Source organism: Dipodomys merriami, unplaced genomic scaffold, assembly GCF_024711535.1.
Source record: "Dipodomys merriami isolate MVZ:Mamm:240054 unplaced genomic scaffold, mDipMer1.0.p SCAF_9, whole genome shotgun sequence".
NCBI classification, from domain to species: Eukaryota; Metazoa; Chordata; class Mammalia; order Rodentia; family Heteromyidae; genus Dipodomys; species Dipodomys merriami.
The window spans coordinates 20,596,494-20,618,648 of NW_027206512.1; the positions used below are offsets into that span (position 1 = coordinate 20,596,494).

General features: G+C 43.2%; 1 protein-coding gene across 1 annotated transcript in view; it reads left to right on the forward strand.

Annotated features, from left to right (window-relative positions):
• Scarb2 (scavenger receptor class B member 2) overlaps nt 1–22,155 on the forward strand; it is a 63,584-nt gene that overhangs the window by 15,053 nt on the left and 26,376 nt on the right. The window contains exon 2 of the mRNA XM_070012811.1: nt 13,068–13,225. Within this exon, the coding sequence (XP_069868912.1) occupies nt 13,068–13,225 (158 nt within the window). The remainder of the gene's footprint in view (nt 1–13,067; nt 13,226–22,155) is intronic.

Consider the following 22,155-nt stretch of genomic DNA (forward strand, 5'->3'; position numbering starts at 1 on the left):
ATAGTTACAGTCTTTATTTCTTCATGTCTCAAATCCTATTTCCTCAGTTACTACCCACTCTCACCATGCATGTTTTCTCAGTTCTTATATTTTAGTTTCCTTTGTATAGTTGCTTTTTTCTCTTATTTATTTATTGTGCTGGTACTGAGATTTGAACGTGGGGCCTGGGAATTGTCCTTAATTTTTTTCCTCCATATTACCCTCTACCACTTGAGCCACAGCTCCTCATCCAGCTTTTTATTAGTTAACAAAAGATAAGAATCTCATGGATATTCCTGCCTGGGCTTGCTTGGAACCCCAATCCTCAGATCTAAGCCTCCTGAGTAGCTCAGATTATAGGTAGAACCACTGGCACCTGACCTTTTCCCCCTAAAGGCTGAGAGTTTTCAACTTTGGCTGTACATTTGCAATCATCTAGAACCTTAAATATATAAATATAAATATATATATATATATACGTATATACTGTTAGTGGTTGTGTTGTTGTAGGAAGGTTTTAGAATGACTATTCTTCCAGGAGGTCCTGTATGTGATTTCTCCAGAGAAATAGCTCATCAGTGAACTAGCATTTGGACATGAACTGTTAGATCTCATTAGCTAAAATTATGACAGTTCTAAGGAAGCAAGATGAGTTAATAAGAATAGTGATGAAATATAATGAATGAAAAATAGTGATGAAAATAGAAAAAAAATAAATAAAATTATGAAACCAGACTGCACAGGGTGGCACGTGCCTGTAATCCCAGAATTTGAGAGGCTGAGGCAGGGTTGTAAGTTTGATACCAGCCTGGGCTACATAGTGAGCTTCTGCACATCTCACTCTAAAAAGAAGTGAATACATTTTTTTTCTAAATTAAAATAAGGTCAGAGAATGAGGATAGGTTGTTGATTGCATCTTGTATTTTTTTGGTGCAACAGAGAATACACGTAAGTAGTGAGAGTTTCTTAAATCCAACAATCTGAACTGTTTTGTTTTGTTTTGTTTTGTTTTAAAAAACAAAGTAGGGCTGGGAATGTGGCTTAGTGGTAGAGTTCTTGCCTGGCATGAAGGGTTCAATTACCCAGGACCACATAAACAGAAAAGGCCAGAATGTGGCTCAAGTGGGAGAGTTCTATGCTTGAGCAAAAGCTCAGGGACAGTGCCCAGGCCCTGAATTCAAGCCCCAGAATTGGCCAAAAATAAAAAAGCACACCAACTGGTATTTTGTGTTTGTGTGTGTGTGTGTGTGTTAGTCAATCTGGTAAGACCCAGTGAGAACCATGAACACTATTTGGCTAGGTTCTCAAAGTTGGTCTGCACTATCCCTGGGTGAAGGTTGACTATGTAGTTGGCTACATGAATGCTTAAGTTGTGTTTATTAAGTAGCTTTCTGTTGACCTTGAAGAGCAGCCAGCAGTGCCCTTGAGTCCTGACTTTCCCTAAAAGTATTGCTACCTCCCATCAAGCCTCATGCAAATCTCTGCATGTTTATTTTTATCATTTGGAAGAGGCTCAGTCCAGGACAGCTGGTTCAAGGATGCTCACAGTTCCCTTCCCGAAAGGTCATTGTTGGACTGTGTTGGAGGTAATGTGACTTGTCATGTCAGTGCTCAGCAGCCAGCCCGAGTCAGTCCTGTCTCTTCTCTGCCAGTGACTTGGACCCTGTGCTCAGCTCAGCCAGCTGTGGTCTGGACTGCTTCTTCCTAATTGATCGGCTCTCTCTCTTCTCAGATTTGGATTGACACCCCCTCATTTTGTGCATGCTAGATAGATATTTTGAACTGTAAATAAATGGAATCACATAAGCAGTAAAAAGATTTATGCCATTTGGAGATTTTATTAATTTTTGTTTTAGAACAGTTTCATTTCATACATGATGAAAAAACCTGTTTCTAATGGTTTAAGATGTCCTTTTGCTCTTCACCTAGCAAAATTTTCAAAAATCTTTGAGAGACTGTGAGATTTGGCCAAAGTTGTTAATAACGTGCTTTCTGGAAGCAACTTGGCAACATTTAAAGATTCATGAGTTCCTAAAAATTCATGAGTTCCTATTGACCCAATAATTCTAATCCTAAAAATCCATTCTAAGAAACTAATCAATGACTTGGACAGAAATCTGAAGAATATTTACTACAGTATAACACATGTCCTATAGTCAGAGAATGATTAAATAAATTGATTTATCAGTGTAGAGTGGATAAATATGCAGACATTAAAATAGTATTCTTATATAGATACTTTATAACCACTTGAATCTATATTTAAATGTTTATAAATGTAAATATTTTATAAATACATGTGTATTTATTTTATTTTATTTTTTATTTTTTGTGTTAGTGCTAGAGCTTGAATTCAGGACCTAGGCACTATCCCTTAGATTTTTCACTCAAGACTAGTACTCTACAACATGTGCTACAACTCTATTCCCAGCCCTTTGATGGTAAATTGGTGATAAGAATCTCATGGACTTTCCTGCCCAGGCTAGCTTTGAACCATAATCTTCATAGCTCAGCTTCCTGAGTAGCTAGGATTATAAGCGTGAGCCACCATAAAAAGATATTAAAAATACTTTTTTTTTTTTTGGTCGGTTGTGGGGCTTGAACTCTGGACCTGGGCGCTGTCCCTCAGCTCTTCAGCTCAAGGCGAGCACTCTACCACTTGAGCTACAGTGCCACTTCCAGTTTTCTGGTGGTTTATTGGAGGTAGGAGTCTCACGGTCTCTCCTGCCCGGGCTGGCTTTGAACCGCGATCCTCAGATCTCAGCCTCCTGAGTAGCTAGGATTACAGGCGTGAGCCACCATCGCCCGGCTTAAAAATACTTTTATAAAGAGGATAATCACTTATAAAGGAAAATCACTTACCAAAAAAACCCCTGCATGATATGAATTGATGAACCATATCTGGATGTGGTGACACACGTCTATGATCCCAGCACTTTCGGGGTGGTAGGAGGATGTCTAGTTCCAGGCCAGCCTGAGCTACATATAGCAAAATCCTGTATCAAAACAGGACAAAACCAAACTAAATCTAAACTAAACAAAATACACATCACATGACCTCACTTTTATTCCAATTCACATATCTCGGGATAGTTGAAAGACCAGAGGGAAATAAACTCACATGTAATTGATTACAAATAATTAAGGTTTTGGTTTTCCTTTTCCGTTCTTTATTGGCTGAAATTAAGAAACCACCATCCAAAATGGACTTGAGACCTTATACTCATGCTATTCTGTGTAACTCAGCAAATTCAACTGATTGCCAGGTTTTGTCTGGTGGCCACTCCTCCGCCATTCCCCCCTCCCCCTTCCCCCCTCCCCCCCCCCCCAGCAGAACCCTCAGTAAGAGGATCAGTTGTTCTCAAGCCATGGCTTCAGGTTCAGGCTGGCACAGGGGGCCTGATGGGGGACACGGGCTTCTTGTGTCTAGAGGAATGAATGACTTCCTATGCCAGACATTCTCCAGGCTGGAGATTAAAGTTATTATTTGTTAGTCCTTCCTTTTGTCTGTCTTTCCTTTGTAGGGCAAGCTCCTGAGTGCCCAGAATACCTGTAGGTTTAAATCAAAATAAATCTCTTTTGTGACTTGTTAAAGTGCTTTCTCTGGTTATCTTAGTGGGTGGATGGGTGGGGGCTTGGAGACATAGGTTTTAGATCCTCTCAGTTCTTCATGTGTGTGTGCTCTACTTTCCTTTCCTCAAGAGCTAAGCATGACTCCATGGAAATTCCAGAGTCTAAGCATGTTTTCTCCATAGTTTTATAGTTCCTCTGACCAAGATAGCTTGATAAAATAGAAGATACCTAGTTAAACAGCAAGTCATACTTTTAGTGAGAGTATGTTTCCTACAATATTCCTAGTCAATTTCAGCAGCTAGGTCCTGCCCTGTTACTTGTATTCTTCGCTGATACACTTAGTTTGTAATTACTAGAACATAAGTTGTGGAAGCACCCATTCCAGAAGACCACAGGGACTCAGTCACTACAGGAAAAGGAGTTTATTGCCAGCCAATGCTGACAAGGCCACCTCCCACAGGGAGAGGGAGAAATGGTGCCTATCCTTCATTCAGGGTGAAATTTAAGGTCCGGGGCTAGGGGTGGGAAGTACAGGAAGTCCTCTGCCTGCATTCACTACTGAACGCTAGAAAGGACGTATAGCCTGTGGCGCAGGATCTTCTGATTGTACCAGTTATAGTGAGGCAGCATTCCCTGATGCAGCTGAGGGCTAGTGCTAAAACACGGCTCTGGGAAGTCAAGTGGGAGGAATGGCCAGGGCTGAACGCCAGCTGCAGTTAGGCCTGGCCAGATCAACTGGTTTTGCAGGAGAGGCTGAGGACCTGACCTAGAAGGCATCCTAACAAATTGCAGACTCCATGTGATGGGCTACACAAACATGGACTTTGTAGCATTCCAGACTGGGCATGGATTTGGTCTGCCCTGATTTCATGTACTAGTTTTGTGGCTCAGCAGGGAAGTCTACACCATTTCTTTAGCTGCAAATGGGACTTCTTTTCTTTTCTCTTTCCTTTCTCTTCTCTTTTTGATTCGAGGACTGATAAAAACCTGAAAAAATAGGAATTCTTGTTTTGCAGGTCCTGTGTTAAAGCTCAGAGACAGTGTGCCTAATGCCCTGAGTGAGCAGCACACACAGCAAATTGAAGCTGCCAGTGGTGGTGATGGCACTTGCCTTCTGAGTGGAAAGACAGGAGCAAACAAACAAATAAACAAAGATGCCACTGCTCTAGGGAATACTGGCAGCTGTATTTACAACTTCCTTTTGTTTTCTCATTTCTCTTCTCCCTCTGTGCTTTAACACATACACACACACACACACACACACACACACACACCAGCTTAGGGTCTACTGTGGGATTTATAGAGGGTTTCTTGACAAACATCCTTCCATGTGCAGTAGAGAGAGGAAAAGAGACCCATTCAAAGTACAGAAAAAGCCAGCACGGTGAGGGAGAGATTTTAGTACAATAAAGAGAGTTGGGAGAATTGGTTGAGATGATATTGACTTAGCAAAGATGTAGCCAGGGCAGACAGCTGGGGTGAGATCCTGGCAATCAAGGAAGGATTGTTTTGATTTATGGATTTATGGGTTGATTGACTGGGGCAGCTGGTACTAGGACTTGAATTCAGGGCCTGGACACTGTCCCTGAGCTTTTTCACTCAAAGTTAGTGCTCTACTATTTGAGCCACAGCTCCACGTCTGCCTTTTTTTTTTGCTGGTGAATTGGACATGAGCCTCTTGCCTCATTGACTTTCTTGCCCATGCTGGCTTCAAACCAGAATCCTTAGATCTCAGCCTCTTAACTAGTAAAGAGGATTATAGATGTGAATGGTTTGTTGTTGTTGTTCATTTGTTCGTTTGTTATTGTTAATGGTAGTGTTTTCCTTTGCATTCTTCATTGCAAGTCTACCAAGTGTTTCTTTCTCCTCAAAGTTGGAGGTACTAATTCAAGTCAGACTATTTATAGATGCCTGAACTGCTAGCTAGATTATACTCCTGGAAATGGTTTTGCCCTACTTCTTTCTGGAAACTTTCCCACTTATCTTTGGGTTTTTGGTTGTCCAAAAGCTAGATGCAAACCATGCATGATGTAATCTGAATGATGAGCCTTCAGTCCAACTCACACTTGCTGATTTTCTTGGGGTTCACCACTCAGAGGTGATCTGTAACAACTAAATGAGATCTCTCCCTCAAATTCTGAACCTATTATGATGCTTGTCAGGAGACAGCCCCTCATGGGACTGAGTGGGCTTGAGGGTGAGGCTTTCTGATCACCTCTCTCTCTCCCTCTCTCCCCCCCCCTCTAGTACCCTACTCACCCCACACCCTGATCTCTCCAGCCTAGAATGACTCTGAGTAAAAGAAACTTTTACCTGACACTTGAGACTCTTAGAAAAACCATCATGAGAGCTTTCTTTCACCTGTATCTGTCCCTCTCCCCTAGCAATAGTCCTTCCAAGTCACCTTTCCTTATCCACTAGATTTGGTTTGTCTTGGATAATCCTTCCCACTGTGCTATACTACTTGTATTGAGTTCACACAGGGAAGATGTTTTCAGTTCTATGGGCTTACATGAGATCTATCTCATTTAAGTGGACTGGCTACAATGAGGTAGGGATTGAATGAGTTGGTGCTGGGTAGGTCTCATAGGACAGAACTCAATGGCTCTGTAATAGTATGCCAATACTGGGGTTTGAACTCAGAGCCTCATGCTCTCCCTTGGCTTTTTTTTTTTTCCTCTCTCAAATCTTGAGAGTTGAATCATACCTCTGAAGATAAGAGTCACATGAGTTTTCCTGTCTGGGATGAACTATGATTTGTCAAATCTCTGAGGAACTAGAATCATAGGTGTGAACCACTGGCACCCAATAAATAAAATACTTGTATAAGCAGAAAAAATTAATAACTATTCCTTTTTCTTTCTAAGAATAAAGATTAATTCAGAGCCGGGCGCTGGTGGCTCACGCCTGTAATCCTAGCTACTCAGGAGGCTGAGATCTGAGGATTGCGGTTCAAAGCCAGCCCAGGCAGGAGAGACCGTGAGACTCCTATCTCCAATAAACCACCAGAAAACCGGAAGTGGCGCTGTAGCTCAAGTGGTAGAGCGCTCGCCTTGAGCTGAAGAGCTGAGGGACAACGCCAAGGGCCAGAGTTCAAGCCCCATGACCGACCAAAAAAAAAAAAAAAAGATTAATTCAGAGATTATATAGCATGTTGCTGGGCTGGGGACATGGCTTAGTGGTAGAGCACTTGTTAACATGTTCAAGGCCCTGGGTTCTATCCCTAACATAGAAAAGAAAAACTGATGAAAAGTTGTTGATAGACCCTAAGGGAATGAGAAGAAATGGAAATGAAACCACAGAACACAACACGGCCTCTTCCCTTGCAGGTGAGAGCTTGAGGATCTATTGTTGAGGTCGGTTGTTTTCCAGGCCCCCAGAAGCATCCACCCCCAACCTGCACCCCGGGCTTTGCTGTATTTCTTTTTCTTTTTTTTGGGGGGGGTCTGGTCGTGGGGCCTGAATTCTGGGCCTGGACGCTGTCCCTCAGCTCTTCAGCTCAAGGCTAGCACTCTACCACTTGAGCCACAGCGCCATTTCCAGGTTTGTTTGTTTGTTTTTTTTGCTTATGTGGTGCTGAGGAATTGAACCCAGGGCCTCAGGCATGCAAGGCAAGCGCTCTACCACTAAGACAACTTCCCAGCCCGGCTTTGCTGTATTTCTTTTCCTGACATCATCAGGACAGTGATGTAGCAATCTGAATACCCCAATGTATTCCACACATCACAGTGTGTGGAAAATTTTAGAGTATGAAAGGACTGGAGAACTTATTTATTTGTAAAAGAAAATCATCTAAGAATAATGAACCCCAAGAGAATCAGCAAATGGAAATGAACCTGGTTAATCTCCTGAGTTAAGCTTTCCTGCTTTGACTGAGTATATTCCTCTGGCTTTCAGGCTAGATGTAAATATTTAGTAGATCTGACTGCTTAACTAAACAAAGAAATGAGGACACAAATGACAATAATAACAACAGCCTTCAAGAGCCACAGCTAGTGGCAGGCTGGGCTACATGTGTGCTTTTCCCACGCTCTGCCCTACCCTTACCCCATGATCTTTTTCTGCCTGGTCAATGGAATTTGATCAAGCTTGACTTCTCTTCTCCCATCTACAAGCAAAGGTGGAAGTGAGTATGTAAGTGTTCTAGTCTTATGTTTAGAGGTACATTGTACAAGGCACATTAGGAAGTATTCAAGAACCCCCCCCCCAAATAAACCTGAAAATTCACTACTCCTTTTTGTTTTTGTTTTTGTAATTAGTGTCTTCTGTATTGAGAGGCCAGCTGTTACCCTAATTTATCACCACACGGAAACACTCTGTTTTTCTTTCCATTTACATTTTAAGTTGCTTAATTTCCGCTTCATTTTTTTAGCTGTTGTCTGTGCTCATGAGTTTTCTCTGAGAGATCCTGTGTAATATATAGGGTAGGCTTCAAAGGAAGAGAGGAATATGCAAAGAATTTGTGGAGGGGGATCATTGTTGCTCTGACTTCTGGAAATTTCTGAACAAGAGAAAGAGATCTCTTTTTTATTTTTTTATTTTTTTTTTGTCGGGTCGTGGGGCTTGAACTCTGGGCCTGGGCGCTGTCCCTCAGCTCTTCAGCTCAAGGCGAGCACTCTACCACTTGAGCTACAGCGCCACTTCCGGTTTTCTGGTGGTTTATTGGAGATAGGAGTCTCACGGTCTCTCCTGCCCGGGCTGGCTTTGAACCGCGATCCTCAGATCTCAGCCTCCTGAGTAGCTAGGATTACAGGCATGAGCCACCAGCGCCCGGCTAAGAGATCTCTTTTTTAATGAAATCAATTTTAAATATCCATGGGTCTTCAAAAATCTTCTAAAAGGCAAAAATCTTCTATTTATACATTCGATCTCATAATTGCCTTATTTGTGTTAGATAGGTTAAATTCCTATGACTGTCCTTAGGTGCTATGTATTTGATGTGTGGGAGAAGGACTTTTTTTTTTTGGTCGGTCGTGGGGCTTGAAAACTCTGGGCCTGAGCGCTGTCCCTCAGCTCTTCAGCTCAAGGCGAGCGCTCTACCACTTGAGCTACAGCGCCACTTCCGGTTTTCTGGTGGTTTATTGGAGATAGGAGTCTCACGGTCTCTCCTGCCCGGGCTGGCTTTGAACCTCGATCCTCAGATCTCAGCCTCCTGAGTAACTAGGATTACAGGCGTGAGCCACCAGCGCCCGGCGGAACAGTGTTATTTTTTCTGATAGAAGCATAGAATTCATATATACATACCACACTTTCTTGATCCATTCATCTACTGAGGGACATCTGGATTGGTTCAATATCTTTTTTTTTGGGGGGGGGGGGTCTGGTCATGGGGCCTGAACTCTGGGCCTGGGCGCTGTCCCTAAGCTCTTCAGCTCAAGGCGAGCGATCTACCACTTGAGCTACAGCGCCACTTCCGGTTTTCTGGTGGTTTATTGGAGATAGGAGTTTCACAGTCTTTCCTGCCTGGGCTGGCTTTGAACCGTGATCCTCAGATCTCAGCCTCCTGAGTAGCTAGGATTACAGGCGTGAGCCACCAGCGCCTGGCTAGAAGGACTTTTATAACTGAAATTGTAGAGAGACATGCAGTTAACAGTAACAAAGAAAACAAAATAAGAAAAAAAGACAAGAAAAGAAATATATGTTTTACTCCAATGTTGTATGTAGAGGTCCAATTGGGAGGGTTCCAGATCTAGCTTTGAGAGAAATAGTACAGAAAGGGTTCACCCTTCTAGGGTCTCTGAGTACTTCCTGTTTATTTGGAGGGCCTTTTTATTATTTTTGGTCTAGTTGTGGGGCCTGAACTCTGGGCCTGGGCGCTGTCCCTCAGCTCTTCAGCTCAAGGCTAGCACTCTACCACTTGAGCCACAGTGCCACTTCCAGTTTTTTTCTTTTTTGCTTATGTGGTGCTGAGGAATCGAACCCAGGGCCTCATGCATGCAAGGCAAGCACTCTACCACTGAGCCACCTTCCCAGCCCTGGAGGGCCCTTTTAGTTTCCTGCTTCCTTCTCTCCCTTTCCTTCCCTTCTTTTCCTTCTTCGGTGTCTCTTTGCTTGATTTTTCATGTAAAAATTTTTCTCAACATTACTTTTTTGACTCATTCTAAGTAAAACAGGAAAACACAAAATCCCATTATGGAAAAAAAAACACTGATCTTTACTCTCTGTTTTTTTTAAATTTTGCTTATGTTCCTCAATAATTTTATTATAACAATGCAAAATTTGGGGTCTGGGAATGTGGCTTCATGGTAGAATGCTTGTCTATCATGTATGAAGCCCTGGCTTAGATTCCTCAGTACCAACATAAATAGAAAGAGCCAGAAATGGTACTGTGGCTCAAGTGGTAGAGTGCAAGCCTTAAGCAAAAGAAGCTCAGGGACTGTGCTCAGGCCCTGAGTTCAAGCTCCAGGGCTGGTGAAAAAGAAAAAGGAAAATGCAAAGTTTAGGACTGGGAGTTTGGTATAAGTGTGCCTGTCTAACAAGAATGGGAGTAGAAGAGGAAGAGGGCAGCATGTTCAAACCCCAGTACGGAGGGAAGGAGAGAGGAAGAGAGATAGTAAATACAGAAATACACAAAACACAGGTTTTCTCCATTAATTAATTGAAGATGCTTAGAACTCCCAAGTTAGGCAGTGTATTTGTCAGACTTCTGTTGCAATGGTGAGTAACAAACATTCCCAAGTCTCATTGCTTATGCCCACCCAGTACCATCAGTGTCACACTGATTGGAATGCTATGTAAGCTGGCTTCAGTGTGAACCTAAAATAGCCCCACATTATGGCTGTCAATCCACAACATTTCATGTCTCTCACCATAATGTTCTAGTCAGCCAAGGTCAAGCCAGGACAGAATTTTAGCACAGAAGCAGCTTCTTCATATAACGTCAGTTCACACTGTGCTGGCCACCAGGTTTTAAATCAACTCCTGGGGTGCTCTACACACCCCCACTGAAGACCTGGGCTGAAGGATTGGCAGCTTCCTGAGGCATGTTTTTCTCTTGGTAGAGCTGAGAGTTTCCAGGACAGACAATGGTGGCTTCTCATGCTTCCCAAGGCCTCAGCTTTCCAACTGGTACCTTGCCATCCCGCCCACACTCTGTTGAATAGATCTTACTTGGCCAGGCCTGAAGTTGGTAGGGAGTGGAGAATTCTGCCACAGAGGAACTGTGATGCAGTTATTTGCTAGGGAATACGATAATAAATACCACAGCCACAGTGGCTTCAGCAATAGAACTGTATTGTCTCCTAGTTCTAGAGGCTGGAAGTCTGTGATCATGATGTTAGCAATGTTCACTAAAAAGTACAAGAGGCTGTTGTTTTGCACTTAGCATCTTCACTAAGACTTCAAAAAACAGCTGGGCGCTGGTGGCTCACACCTGTAATCCTAGCTACTCAGGAGGCTGAGATCTGAGGATCGAGGTTCAAAGCCAGCCTAGGCAGGAACATCTGTGAGACTCTTATCTCCAATAGACAATAGAAAAATCGGAAGTGGCGCTGCGGCTCAAGCGGTAGAGCGCTCTCCTTGAGCTGAAGAGCGCAGGGACAGCACCCAAGCCCAGAGCCCAGGACTGACAAAAAAAAAAAAAAAAAAAGAGGGGCTGGGAAGGTGGCTCAGTGGTAGAGTGCTTGCCTTGCATGCGTGAGGCCTTGGGTTCAATTCCCCAGCACCACATAAGCAAAAAGAAAAAAAGCCAGAAGTGGTGCTGTGGCTCAGATGGTAGAGCACTAGCCTTGAGCTGAAGAGCTGAGGGACAGCACCCAGGCCCAGAGTTCAGGCTCCCGACCGGACCCAAAAAACAAAAACAAAACAACAACAAAAAAAGACTCCAAAAAACTAGGCTAGGGCTGGGCACCAGTTGCTTATGCCTGTAGTCCTAAGTACTCAGGAGACTGAGATCTGGGGATCAAAGTTCAAAGCCAGCCAGGGCAGGAACATCCTGGAGACTCTCTAATAAGCACCAGAAAACCAGGAATGTTGGTGTGGCTCAGAGTGGTAGAGCTCAGGGACAGCACCCAGGCCCTGAGTTAAATCCCCATGAACAGCAACAAAAAAAGCATATAGAGCCCTTGGTAGTGGAGTTAATAGAGATGGGTGTGGCTTCAGCTCAAGTTTAAGGAACAGAAACTGGGCAGGCAGGAGTGCACCGTACCTTTCAGAAGAGTCTTAACTCTTCTTTCTTTTTGCTTGCTTGCTTGCTTGCTTGCTTCCTTCCTTCCTTTCTTCCTTTCTTTCTTTCTTTCTTTCTTTCTTTCTTTCTTTCTTTCTTTCTTTCTTTCTTTCTTTCTTTCTTTCTTTCTTTCTTTCTTTCTTTCTTTCTTTCTTTCTTTCCTCTTTCTCTCTTGCTTTCTTGCTTTCTTTTTCTGGTTGTGGGCTTGAACTCTGGGCCTGGACACTGTCCCTCAGCTCTTCAGCTCAAGGCTAGCACTCCACCACTTGAGCCACAGCGCCACTTAGAAGAGCCTTAACTCTAATGGCAGGTGATACCAATAGAACTTTCAAAAATACCAAAGTCCCAAGCTCAAAGAGACGAATGTACATATTTTCTCTCATATGCAGAACTAGATCTAAAATACACGGGGACATGACAAAGTATACAGGACTTGAGGCATTCACACACAGTGAGACCAAAACGAGGGGACTCTTAGGAGAGGAACACAAAGGTACAATGCTTATGTGCATCTAATCATACACAATAATATTTATAGAAATTAACTCCAAAAAATGAGAATGAGGGTTTTTCTTTGTTGTTTTTGTTTTCTTTTTGTCTTATTTGTTCATAAATGAACAAGGGGGTAAACAAATAATGGGGGACACAGAAATGGAGGGACAAAGGGTGAACAGATGCAGCAGTGATACTCACTAGACACTATGTTGAAAATGAACACTATGTTGATAATGGTGGGGATGGGAGGGAAAAACTTGGAGAAAGCATAGGAAGGGGTGACATTATCTAAAAAGAAATGTACTCTTTACCTGCATTATATAACTGTAGCCCTTCTGTAAATAACCTTTATAATGGACTGGGAATGTGGCTTAGTGGTAGAGTGCTGGCCTAGCATGCACGAAGCCCTGGGTTTGATTCCTCAGTATCACATAAACAGAAAAAGCTGGAAGTGGTGATGTGGCTCAAGTGGTAGAGTGCTAGCCTTGAGCAAAAGAAGCTCAGGGTCAGTACCTAGACCCTGAGTTCAAGCCCCAGGACTGGCAAAAAGAAATAGCATTTATAATAACAATTAAAAAATTAAAAAAATAAAACCAAAGTTAGGAAGGTCTGGTTTTGCCACACCTATTTCTCACCCATACTCAGTGTCTGTCTATAACATCCTGCCTTTAACACAAAGACCTACAGCTTAATAGAACAAAGGGCCCATAGTGTTCAGATATGGCCCTGGTCTCTTGGTTGTCTGTGAAATAACTTCAAGTGAGCTAGGAGATCAGAGTCCGAAGTGTCCCTCCTATGTTAAGTTCAAGCTCAAAGCCTTACCTTTGTGTAAGTTTCCTTTTTTTCCCCCCTTTAGAATATGGTGTTGCGGAATGGTACTGAGATCTTTGACTCCTGGGAGAAGCCCCCTGTGCCTGTGTATGCCCAATTCTACTTTTTCAATGTCACCAACCCAGAGGAGATCCTCCAAGGAGAGAAACCTCGGCTAGAAGAGGTGGGGCCATACACATACAGGTGAGCCCTGACCACTTCCTGGCCATACCGGAACTAGGAAATGACCCATTGTGACCTGACTCAGTCAGCACTGCCCTGCGAGCTTCATGGGGAGTACAGGTCTGCTTCCATTCTGTCTAACACACTGCTGACATCCTCTGTGGTTTCTCAATAGGGAAGCAGTGGCTTGTGTACTGGGCTGCATCTCATTCTAGTCTGTTGGGAAATGTGGCAGCTTCCCCTGTCCACTGGATGTGGTTATTAAACCATGAAGAGCTACTCTACATCCTGGGCCCTCTTAAGGTCACCTTATGATAGCCTTCAGTGGACCACGTCCTATTTCTCTTCCCATTTAACTAGTTTGAAACAATTTTCTAGAATCCACTATTGGGAGATACTTTTCTGATTTCTAGTCACGCCTTTTCTAAGCCCCACTCTTCCCAGGTATAGCAGGTAACTAAGAGACGGGACATGGATATGGGGGCAGGATATAAGGAGCTAAGAATCTTTGGCAGGGACTACCAGTTTACATTTCTGGGGAGGTAGAGGAAATGGCATTGATCTATTTTTTTCTCTTTTGTGCCAATAATGAGGCTTGAACTCAGGGCCTGAGCATTGTCCCTTGCTTTTTTTTTGCTCAAGGCTCTCCTACTTGAGCTACAGTTCTACTTCCAGCTTTTTGCTGATTAATTGGAGATAAGAGTCTCATAGACTTTCCTACCCAGGTTGGCTTTGAGCCATGATTTTCTCAAATTTCAGCCTCCTGAGTAGCAAGGATTATAGTCATGAGCCACCAGTGCCCAGTAGCATTTTTATTTATTTTTTGTTTGTTTGTTTTTTTGTTGGTCATGGGGCCTGAACTCTGGGCCTGAGCACTGTCCCTCAGCTCTTCAGCTCAAGGCTAGTGCTCTACCACTTGAGCCAGAGCACCACTTCCACCTTGTTCTGCTTATGTGGTGCTGAGGAATCAAACTCAGGGCCTCATGCAAGCAAGGCAAGTACTCTACAACTGAGCCATCTTCCCAGCCCCCGCAGTAGCATTTTTAAAAGATGAACAGAGGAGATGCTTAAGGATCTATGGTCAAAGTATTTCCCCCTCTCCCTTGCCACCTCCTTCCCTGCACTGATCCCAGGGGTCTCTCTTTTTTGCTCAAGGCTGAGGCTCTACCACTTGAGTCATATATCTACTTCCTAATAGTCTCTTCTTGCCATGTTAAAAAAATATGTCAGCCAAGGAAGTAGACAGTCTGTTCTTTCATCTTTAGGACTGCTAAGTAGTCAAACTGTCTATAAGTCTGTTGTAATCAATGGCTTCATGAATGGTTGCTGGAAAATTCATTGGTTATGAGTCAATATTATTCTTGGTGCTAGGAATTCAAAGATAACCCTGCCTTGAGCCTGTAATTAGAAAATGTTCCGATTACCAAATACATAACTCATGATAGTTATTGTTAGAGAAAGAAACTTTTAAGAAAACATATGTATGTATGTATGTATGTATGTATGTATGTATGTATGTATTATTTTTAAAGAAAGGGTCTTATTGTATTGCCCAGGCAGCTTTGAACTCCTGGGATCAAGCAATACTCCTGCCCTAGTCTCCCAAGCTGCTGGTCCTACAAATGTTTACCACTTTGACTGGCTGACTCCTCATTTAAAAACAACGTTCTATGCCTCAAGAAAACCTTTTGTAGAAACTCCTTGTTCTAGAGCAGTTTTGTACGTGAGGCTTGTTTTAAGGAGATTGCTTATGATAAGACAGAGAGATCTCTGCTTCTTTGGAGAAATGACAGCTCCCCCACCCAAACTAAAACAGCCTACCACACAGCTTTCTTTCTGGGTCTCTTGGTCTGTGGTCATTATCTTGGTCCCCTGAGAAAATGAGATAAAAGTGTGGTGTCTAAGCAGGGCATGGTGGTACTGTCAAGTGAGGCAGAGAGATTGACCCTAGGAGTTTGGAGCCAGCCTGAGCAATAAGACCTTGTCTTTTAAAAAATAAAAGAAAATCTGGGTGTTGATGGTTCATGAACATAATCCTAGCTACTCAGGAAGCTGAGGATCACAATTTAAAGCCAGCTCTAGACAGAAAACTTCAGGAGAATCAGCTCCAGCCTCCCAGCAAAAAGCTAGAAGTAGAAGTAGAGTGCCAGAATTGAAAAGGCAGAAAACTAAGTAAGGGCATGAGGCTCTACAACCATACAAGTTCTATAACCAACACATTAAAAATGATTTTAATAATTAATTCTAATCATATCCCAAAGCAAATTCAATATTTGTCTGCTGAAATGTCTCTTGGATCATTACATGTATTGTAGATATAGTCCCAATGTAAGCCCTAGACCCTTACCATAGTCTTCCCTGCTCCACATTTATAGGCATCTATAGGAGTTCCTAGATTTGAACATTTTACAGTTTCTTGACCTGGGACCCACTGATCTCCAAGGGGATCACTGGATAAATTTCAGGGTAGTCAGTGAATGAGAAAACTAATGATCTTTTCTCCTTCTTCCTAGCCTCTCAGCCTCCTGTGTAGGTAGTATTATAGGCATGAGCACCAGCACTCACTTGGCTCTTATTTCCTGATTTTAAAAATGTTTATATGAGCAAAGGTCCAGAGATGTCATTGTCGAATGTTCGCAAGCCCATGACACACAGAAGGTTAAGAGCCTCTGAGAGCAACAGCTCCTTGTTGACTGTCTTACTTTCATCTCCTTGCTGTTTCTGCTTCTGTCCTCATTTCTTTTCCATTCTAATGCCAGAGTGGCTTTCCAAAGGACACGTTTGATATTTCCTTCCTATCTTGCTCAGGCTCACCATGACACCCATATGATATCCAAGGCCTTAGAAACTTGGTCTTTTCTATATGTCTAACCTCATTTTATTTTTTATTTGGCACTTCTGTTAGCTTTCCATCATGATATCAGATACTGTAGGTAATCAACTTACTGTAGGAATCCCTCACAACCATCCCAGGGGACCACGTGGAGGCAGGCAGGCACAGAAGAAAGATTATTATAAGGTTTATTAGAGGGGCCATGTCTGCTGGGAGAGGGAGCACATGGCATCTGCCCCTATTCAAGGCCCAGGTAGGTCTGGGGGAAGAGAGGGAGTGGCCAGCTATATGGCTGGATCTCTTAAGTCAGGGAGGAGCTCAGGTCTAGGTGGAGCTGAGGACCAGAGCTGGGGATAATGCTATCACCCCAGCTTTGTTGTTTAATAATAACTAGGGTACCAGGCCAATGTGGGGGAAGGTATGGTTTTAGGTTGTTTCTTCTGGAGCTATTTCCTGGTTTAAAGGGGCAGAGTAGTCAGGAGTCCCTGATTTGTTGCAGTCCAAGAAGCATTTGCTTGACAGTTTGGTTGGTAAAAGTCCTCATCTTTTCCATAACAATAGTTATCTAAAATGCAAGGAACAGTTAGTAAAAGGCAAAAATTGCTGCTGGCAGGGCCAAGAGAGGAATAAGCCAGGGAGGGATTGATTCCTAGAAGGGTCTGTCCTAGACCTGAGATTGCTTTTTCTATCATGGATTGAAGACATGGCATGGTACCTGACTCTCTATATCCTGGAGGGAGGAATTTTTGTAAGTGACATCTCTAGTTGCCTGTAGTAACAAGATTGCCTTGACTAGTTCTCAGGTGTTGACCTGGGTGGGGGCTGTTACAAAAGAAACTTTTGGAAGGTCAGGCAAAAGGCTGACAATGTGTCAAGGTCAGCTAACATCAATGACACAGGAGAACACACCCTGGCCATAGGCCAGAAAAGTTCCATTTGGAGCATAAACCCAGTTGTGGCCCATTATAGGGAAGGAGGAATAACTGGACTGGGGGCAGGAAGGGGTGTCTAGGGTTTTTGGCAACTGGATAGAGGAGAGCATAGTGGACTGGTTGGGAGTATCCAGTCAGAGGCTACTATAAATACAAAAAGCAGGTAACAAAGGCAAGACTGTAACTTTCTGTACAGTTAGAAGGTAGATAGTTATGGACATTAGGTGGGCAAGCAACTATTTCTCTTGATCTCCTGGCTCTGATTAATTTTGAAAGAGCAAGTGTTAAGTGACTCTATTTAGACTATTTCCTCTTATTCCTCTCCACAGTTTTCTGTTGTCAGGACTGACCTCGTCCTGGGGGTCTCAGCATTCATTGCTGGCATAGCTTGTCCCAGTTGGCATTCACAGGGTATGAACTCAAGGCCTGGCACTGTCCCTGAGCACTTCTGCTTGAGCCTAGTGCTCTACCACTTAAGAGTCACAATGACACTTTCAGCTTTCTACTAGTTACTTAGAGGTGAGAGTGTCTCAAGCCATGCCTCCAGACTGGCTCATTGCTGGTTAGTTAAGAGATGGAGTTTTAGAGGGATTTTTTTGTGCATAGACTGGCTTTGAAGGAGCCTCTATTACTAAAGCCCATTTTATTTCCAATTAAAGCAACAAGGAGATCAGTGGAGACAGAGGTTACCCGTAACTTGTTAACAATTAACTAACAATTACTTGCCAGAGTTTTGTAATGTCAAAATGTGGGGAGATGTTTTCAAACTGCAACTACTTAGCATTCTAGGTACTGCCCATTGTCTCTGGGCACCCTGTTTAAAATGGCTTATATACAATATGTAACATTTAACAAATGCACAAACCTTTCCGTGGGCTACAGCAGTGTAACCTGTTTAGCACTCTGGTTTGCAAAAGCATTTTTCTGGCTGGCTGAGGAAAGCTGATCTCTACTGACCCTAACAATGCCTAAGATACTTGTGTAGGCCTTTATACAGATCTCAACAGGGACATAATTTCAGATTTACCAACTTCCTTTCCTTAACAGATGAATTTATGTGGCTGGTACCAGCCCAAAAGTCACTGCCAGTTATGACTTTGAGCAGATACAGGGGGTTGGGGATTTAAACTATCCCCACATTTTACAACCTTAGCTTTTACTACCCACTATTACAGATGACTGGCAAGTTCCTGCTCAGTTATGAAGTAAACAGACATGGGCATTAGAAAGGCATGCTTATGAACTACCTCCCCATGAAAGGGCCAAGCACAAGGTACTCCATGATCTGACACCATCTCTGCCATCCAAGCAGTGGCCTGTAACTGCTTCTGGATGCTCCATCATTGCCACGGTCCCAGGAGTGTCTTTCTCCAGGCTGGGATAAATTCATCTTTGTAATTTTCCTTGGTTGATCACTGGAATTGACCTCAGGTTTTGAGTGCTGTCCCTCAGCTCTCCAACTCAAAGCTAACACTCTGCCACTTTGAGCCCCAAAGCAACTCCACTTTCAGCATTCTGCTGGGTGATCAGAGATGACAGTCTCACAGGGACCTTTCCTGCCCAGACTAGCTTTGAACCTCAGTTCTCAGATCAACAAGTCTTACAAAAGGCCACTTTACTCCAATTAAAGCAACAAAGATGGTCATTGGAAATAGTTTTATAATTATGGTCTTACCTGGAACTTACTAAGGGCCAAAGTTATATCTGAGAAACTTGTAAGACTCCTCTGTCCTTCTCTCTGGTGCTGCTGGAAACTGTTACAAAAAACTTATAAGGGAAGGGACTGGGAAGATGGCTCAGTGGTAGAGCGCTTGCCTTGCATGCCTGAGGCCCTGGGTTCGACTCCTCAGCACCATATAAGCAAAAACAAAACAAAAAACAAAAAAAAAAACTTATAAGGGAAAACTAAAATAGCAATTAAACAATTTTCTTAATTTATCTTTTTCCACTTTAAAACAAACATTTAGAACAATTTGCTTTTTGACTTTTCTTTGTCTAGGAACCCTGCCATTCCCTACTACTTCCCAAATTTTTGCAAATGGGTGTCATTTTTGTTTGTTTGTTTGTTTGGGTCCGGTTGTAGGGCCTGAACTCTGGGCCTGGGCGCTGTTCCTCAGCTTTTCAGCTGAAGGCTAGCGCTCTACCACTTGAGCCACAGTGCCACTTCCAGCTTTTTTCTTTTTGCTTATGTGATGCTGGGGAATCAAACCCAGGGCCTCTGGCATGCAAGGCTAGTGCTCTACCACTTGAGCCACAGGACCACTTCCGGCTTCTTTCTTTTTGCTTATGTGGTGCTGGGGAATCAAACCCAGGGACTCTGGCATGCAAGGCAAGCACTCTACCACTGAGCCACCTTCCCAGCCCATTCATTTTTTAATCCCTTTTCCAAAGTCACTTTAATTTGCATTTAAATGCCCCTTTGAAACACTGGGTAACACCCATTATCTCTTGGCCTATGGTTTAAAATGGCCTTTTTTTTTTTTCTTGCCTGAGCACTCACAGAAATGACATCTCAAATTTGGAACCAAATTTGATTGCAAGGAATTTTTTTTTTTTTATTTGTCAGTCATAGGGCTTGAACTCTGTCCCTAGGCTCTTCAGCTCAAGGTAGTACTCTACCACTTGAGCCACAGTGCTTCTTCCGGTTTTCTGGTGGTTTATTGGAGATAAGAGTCTCAGGAACTTTCCTGCCCAGGCTAGATTTGAACTTCAATCTCAGATCTCAGTTTCCTGAGTAGCTAGGATTACAGGTGTGAGCCACCAGTACCCAGCTTGCAAAGAGTTTTAGTTGTGTCCTTCCTCTGGTAAGTGACTTTTGGAACCAAAGAGCTTAATGCCAAGCATCCTTGGCAGTACAGTTTGGTTCATACAAAGGAAGCATGACAGCAAATGCAACCATCATCGCAATTGCTGGGTCCCTTGGCCATGGGAGGCCCCTGAAGAGAGGTTTAGACATTTGGATCCAAGAATTTTCCCTTGGGCTCTGTAGCCCCCCACGAAGGCCCTATAGCCTGAACAGAAACCAGAATCTAAACCTCTGGACTGGTCACTTCCCTGGGAGTAGGAACAAATTACCTGCTGTTGGATGCGTAGGAGGTAGAATGCTCGGTCAGGAGAAAGTTACCTTGGTGGTCCTCTGGTGACAGCAATGTAGGACTGTGGGCTAGGTCCTGGGGCAGCTGGTCAGACCCTCCATCCGAAGTGGAGGAGCAAATCCACTGGGGAACCTATCCAGGGTTTCGTGCACCAAATGTAGGAATTCTTCACCACCATCCCAGGGGACCACATGGAGGCAGGCAGGCACAGGAAAAAGCAAGAGCTTCAGGGCCCTAAGTTCAAGCCCTAATAGTGGCATGCACACATACAAACTTAAGCAGGGAAACTCTGAGATAGGTTCAAGGAGAAAGGATTAGGCCCTGAAAATGAAAGACTTTGTTAGCAATATTCTCAAGCCCAGATTGCTAAGAGCTCCTAGCTAGATTGAATAGGTTGTGAGAGGATGGATTTGTAGGAAAACATGACTTTTCAGGGAGAATTCCAACCCTTTGATAGGACTTATTGGTTTCCACATTTGCCCTTTTTCAGTCACTCAGTGAGTCTGATCTCTGTTACTGATGATTTTATCATGCTGTTGGTTGAGACTGAACATTCCATGGTTTGATATTTCCATGGATTCTCTCCCATCCTAGTCAATTGGCCCTTCACCTGCATTCATGGGGGTCTGGGGCAGAGGCCAAGAGTCAATATGGGGTAGTCTGGTGAAGAAAATCTCTAAGGTGTGGGAGCTAAGCTACATGAGGTCACAGGGGGCCACACAACTCACAGATGACACATTCACCAAACAGTAACATAATGGTGACTTCAAAATTCAAGCATCCTTGGGAAAAGGATGATGGCAGTTAGTTGATGGGAAAAGATGATGGCAGTTGCATGTGTTGGTAAGAACCAGTCTGACTTAAGGAATGTTTGCATTTTTGCATTTTTGCAAAACTGGATTGAACAGACCTTGGGCTGCACTGTTCACACTAATTTTCCTAAGTGACATACATGCTTAGAATTTGTATTTGATTTGTGGTAACCCATGACTTCTGCAATCTTTCCAATATTTATTTTTTGTTTTGTCAAATATCTGTTTTTATTTTTCCTGTTATGCTGGTGATGATTGGCATTATTATTGGTAGCGGTGGTAAGGGGCTTTGAACTCAGGGACTTCAGCTTACTAGGCAAGTATCCTACCAGTAAGCAACATCCCCAGTCTAGAGATAAAGATTTTATAATAGCATTGTACACATCCATTTTCCAACATCTCAGAGGAATTGGATTAATTTCCAGTGGAATTAGATTAATTTCCAGTGCTACTTAAGACTACTCTTTTAAGAGCTTGCCACTATAGGCTCACACCTACAATCCTAGCTACTCAGAATGTTGAGAGCTGAGGATCACTGTTAGAAGCCAGCCCACATAGAAAAGTTCATAAGACTCTTGTCTAAAATTGACCATGTGCTTGCCTGCCTGATTGAATAGTCCATAGAACATAACCCAACTATCTTCCCTTCTACTTCCCATCCCTTTTCCTCTTCCCCTCTCCTTTCCTTTTCCTTCTTTTCCTTTCTTTCTTTCATTTATTTAGGGAGGTAGGAATGGGTGGGAACTGTTTTGCTGTCCTGTCTAGGCTGGTCTCAAAATCTGGGTTCAAGTGATCATCTTGCTTGAGCCTTCTGAATGGTGTTTGCTATTGTGCCCAGCTCTGTAACCCCTTCTTAGCATGTAACCAGGACCACTATTGTGATCAGTAAATATTAAATGATAGTCTGAGATTCATTGGCATCTAATAAATAAAAGAGCTAAACCAGGTACATTTAAGTGTGTATCCTTGATTAATTTTCTAGACTCAAGATTTTCGTTTAGGGCTAGGAATGTGACTTAGTGGTAGAGTGCTTGCCTAGCATGCATGAAGCCCTTTCAATTCTTCAGTACCACATAAACAGAAAAAGCCGGAAGTGGCGCTGTGGCTCAAGTGGTAGAGTACTAGCCTTGAGCAAAAGAAGCTCAGGGACAGTGCCCAGGCTGAGTTCAAGCCCCCCGGACTGGCAAAAAAAAAAAAAAATTGCCTTTAATAAACTCTTGTCTATATTTCCAACTGTTTCTTTGGTCTTCTGTCTTACTTTAGGGCAATTAATTAATCC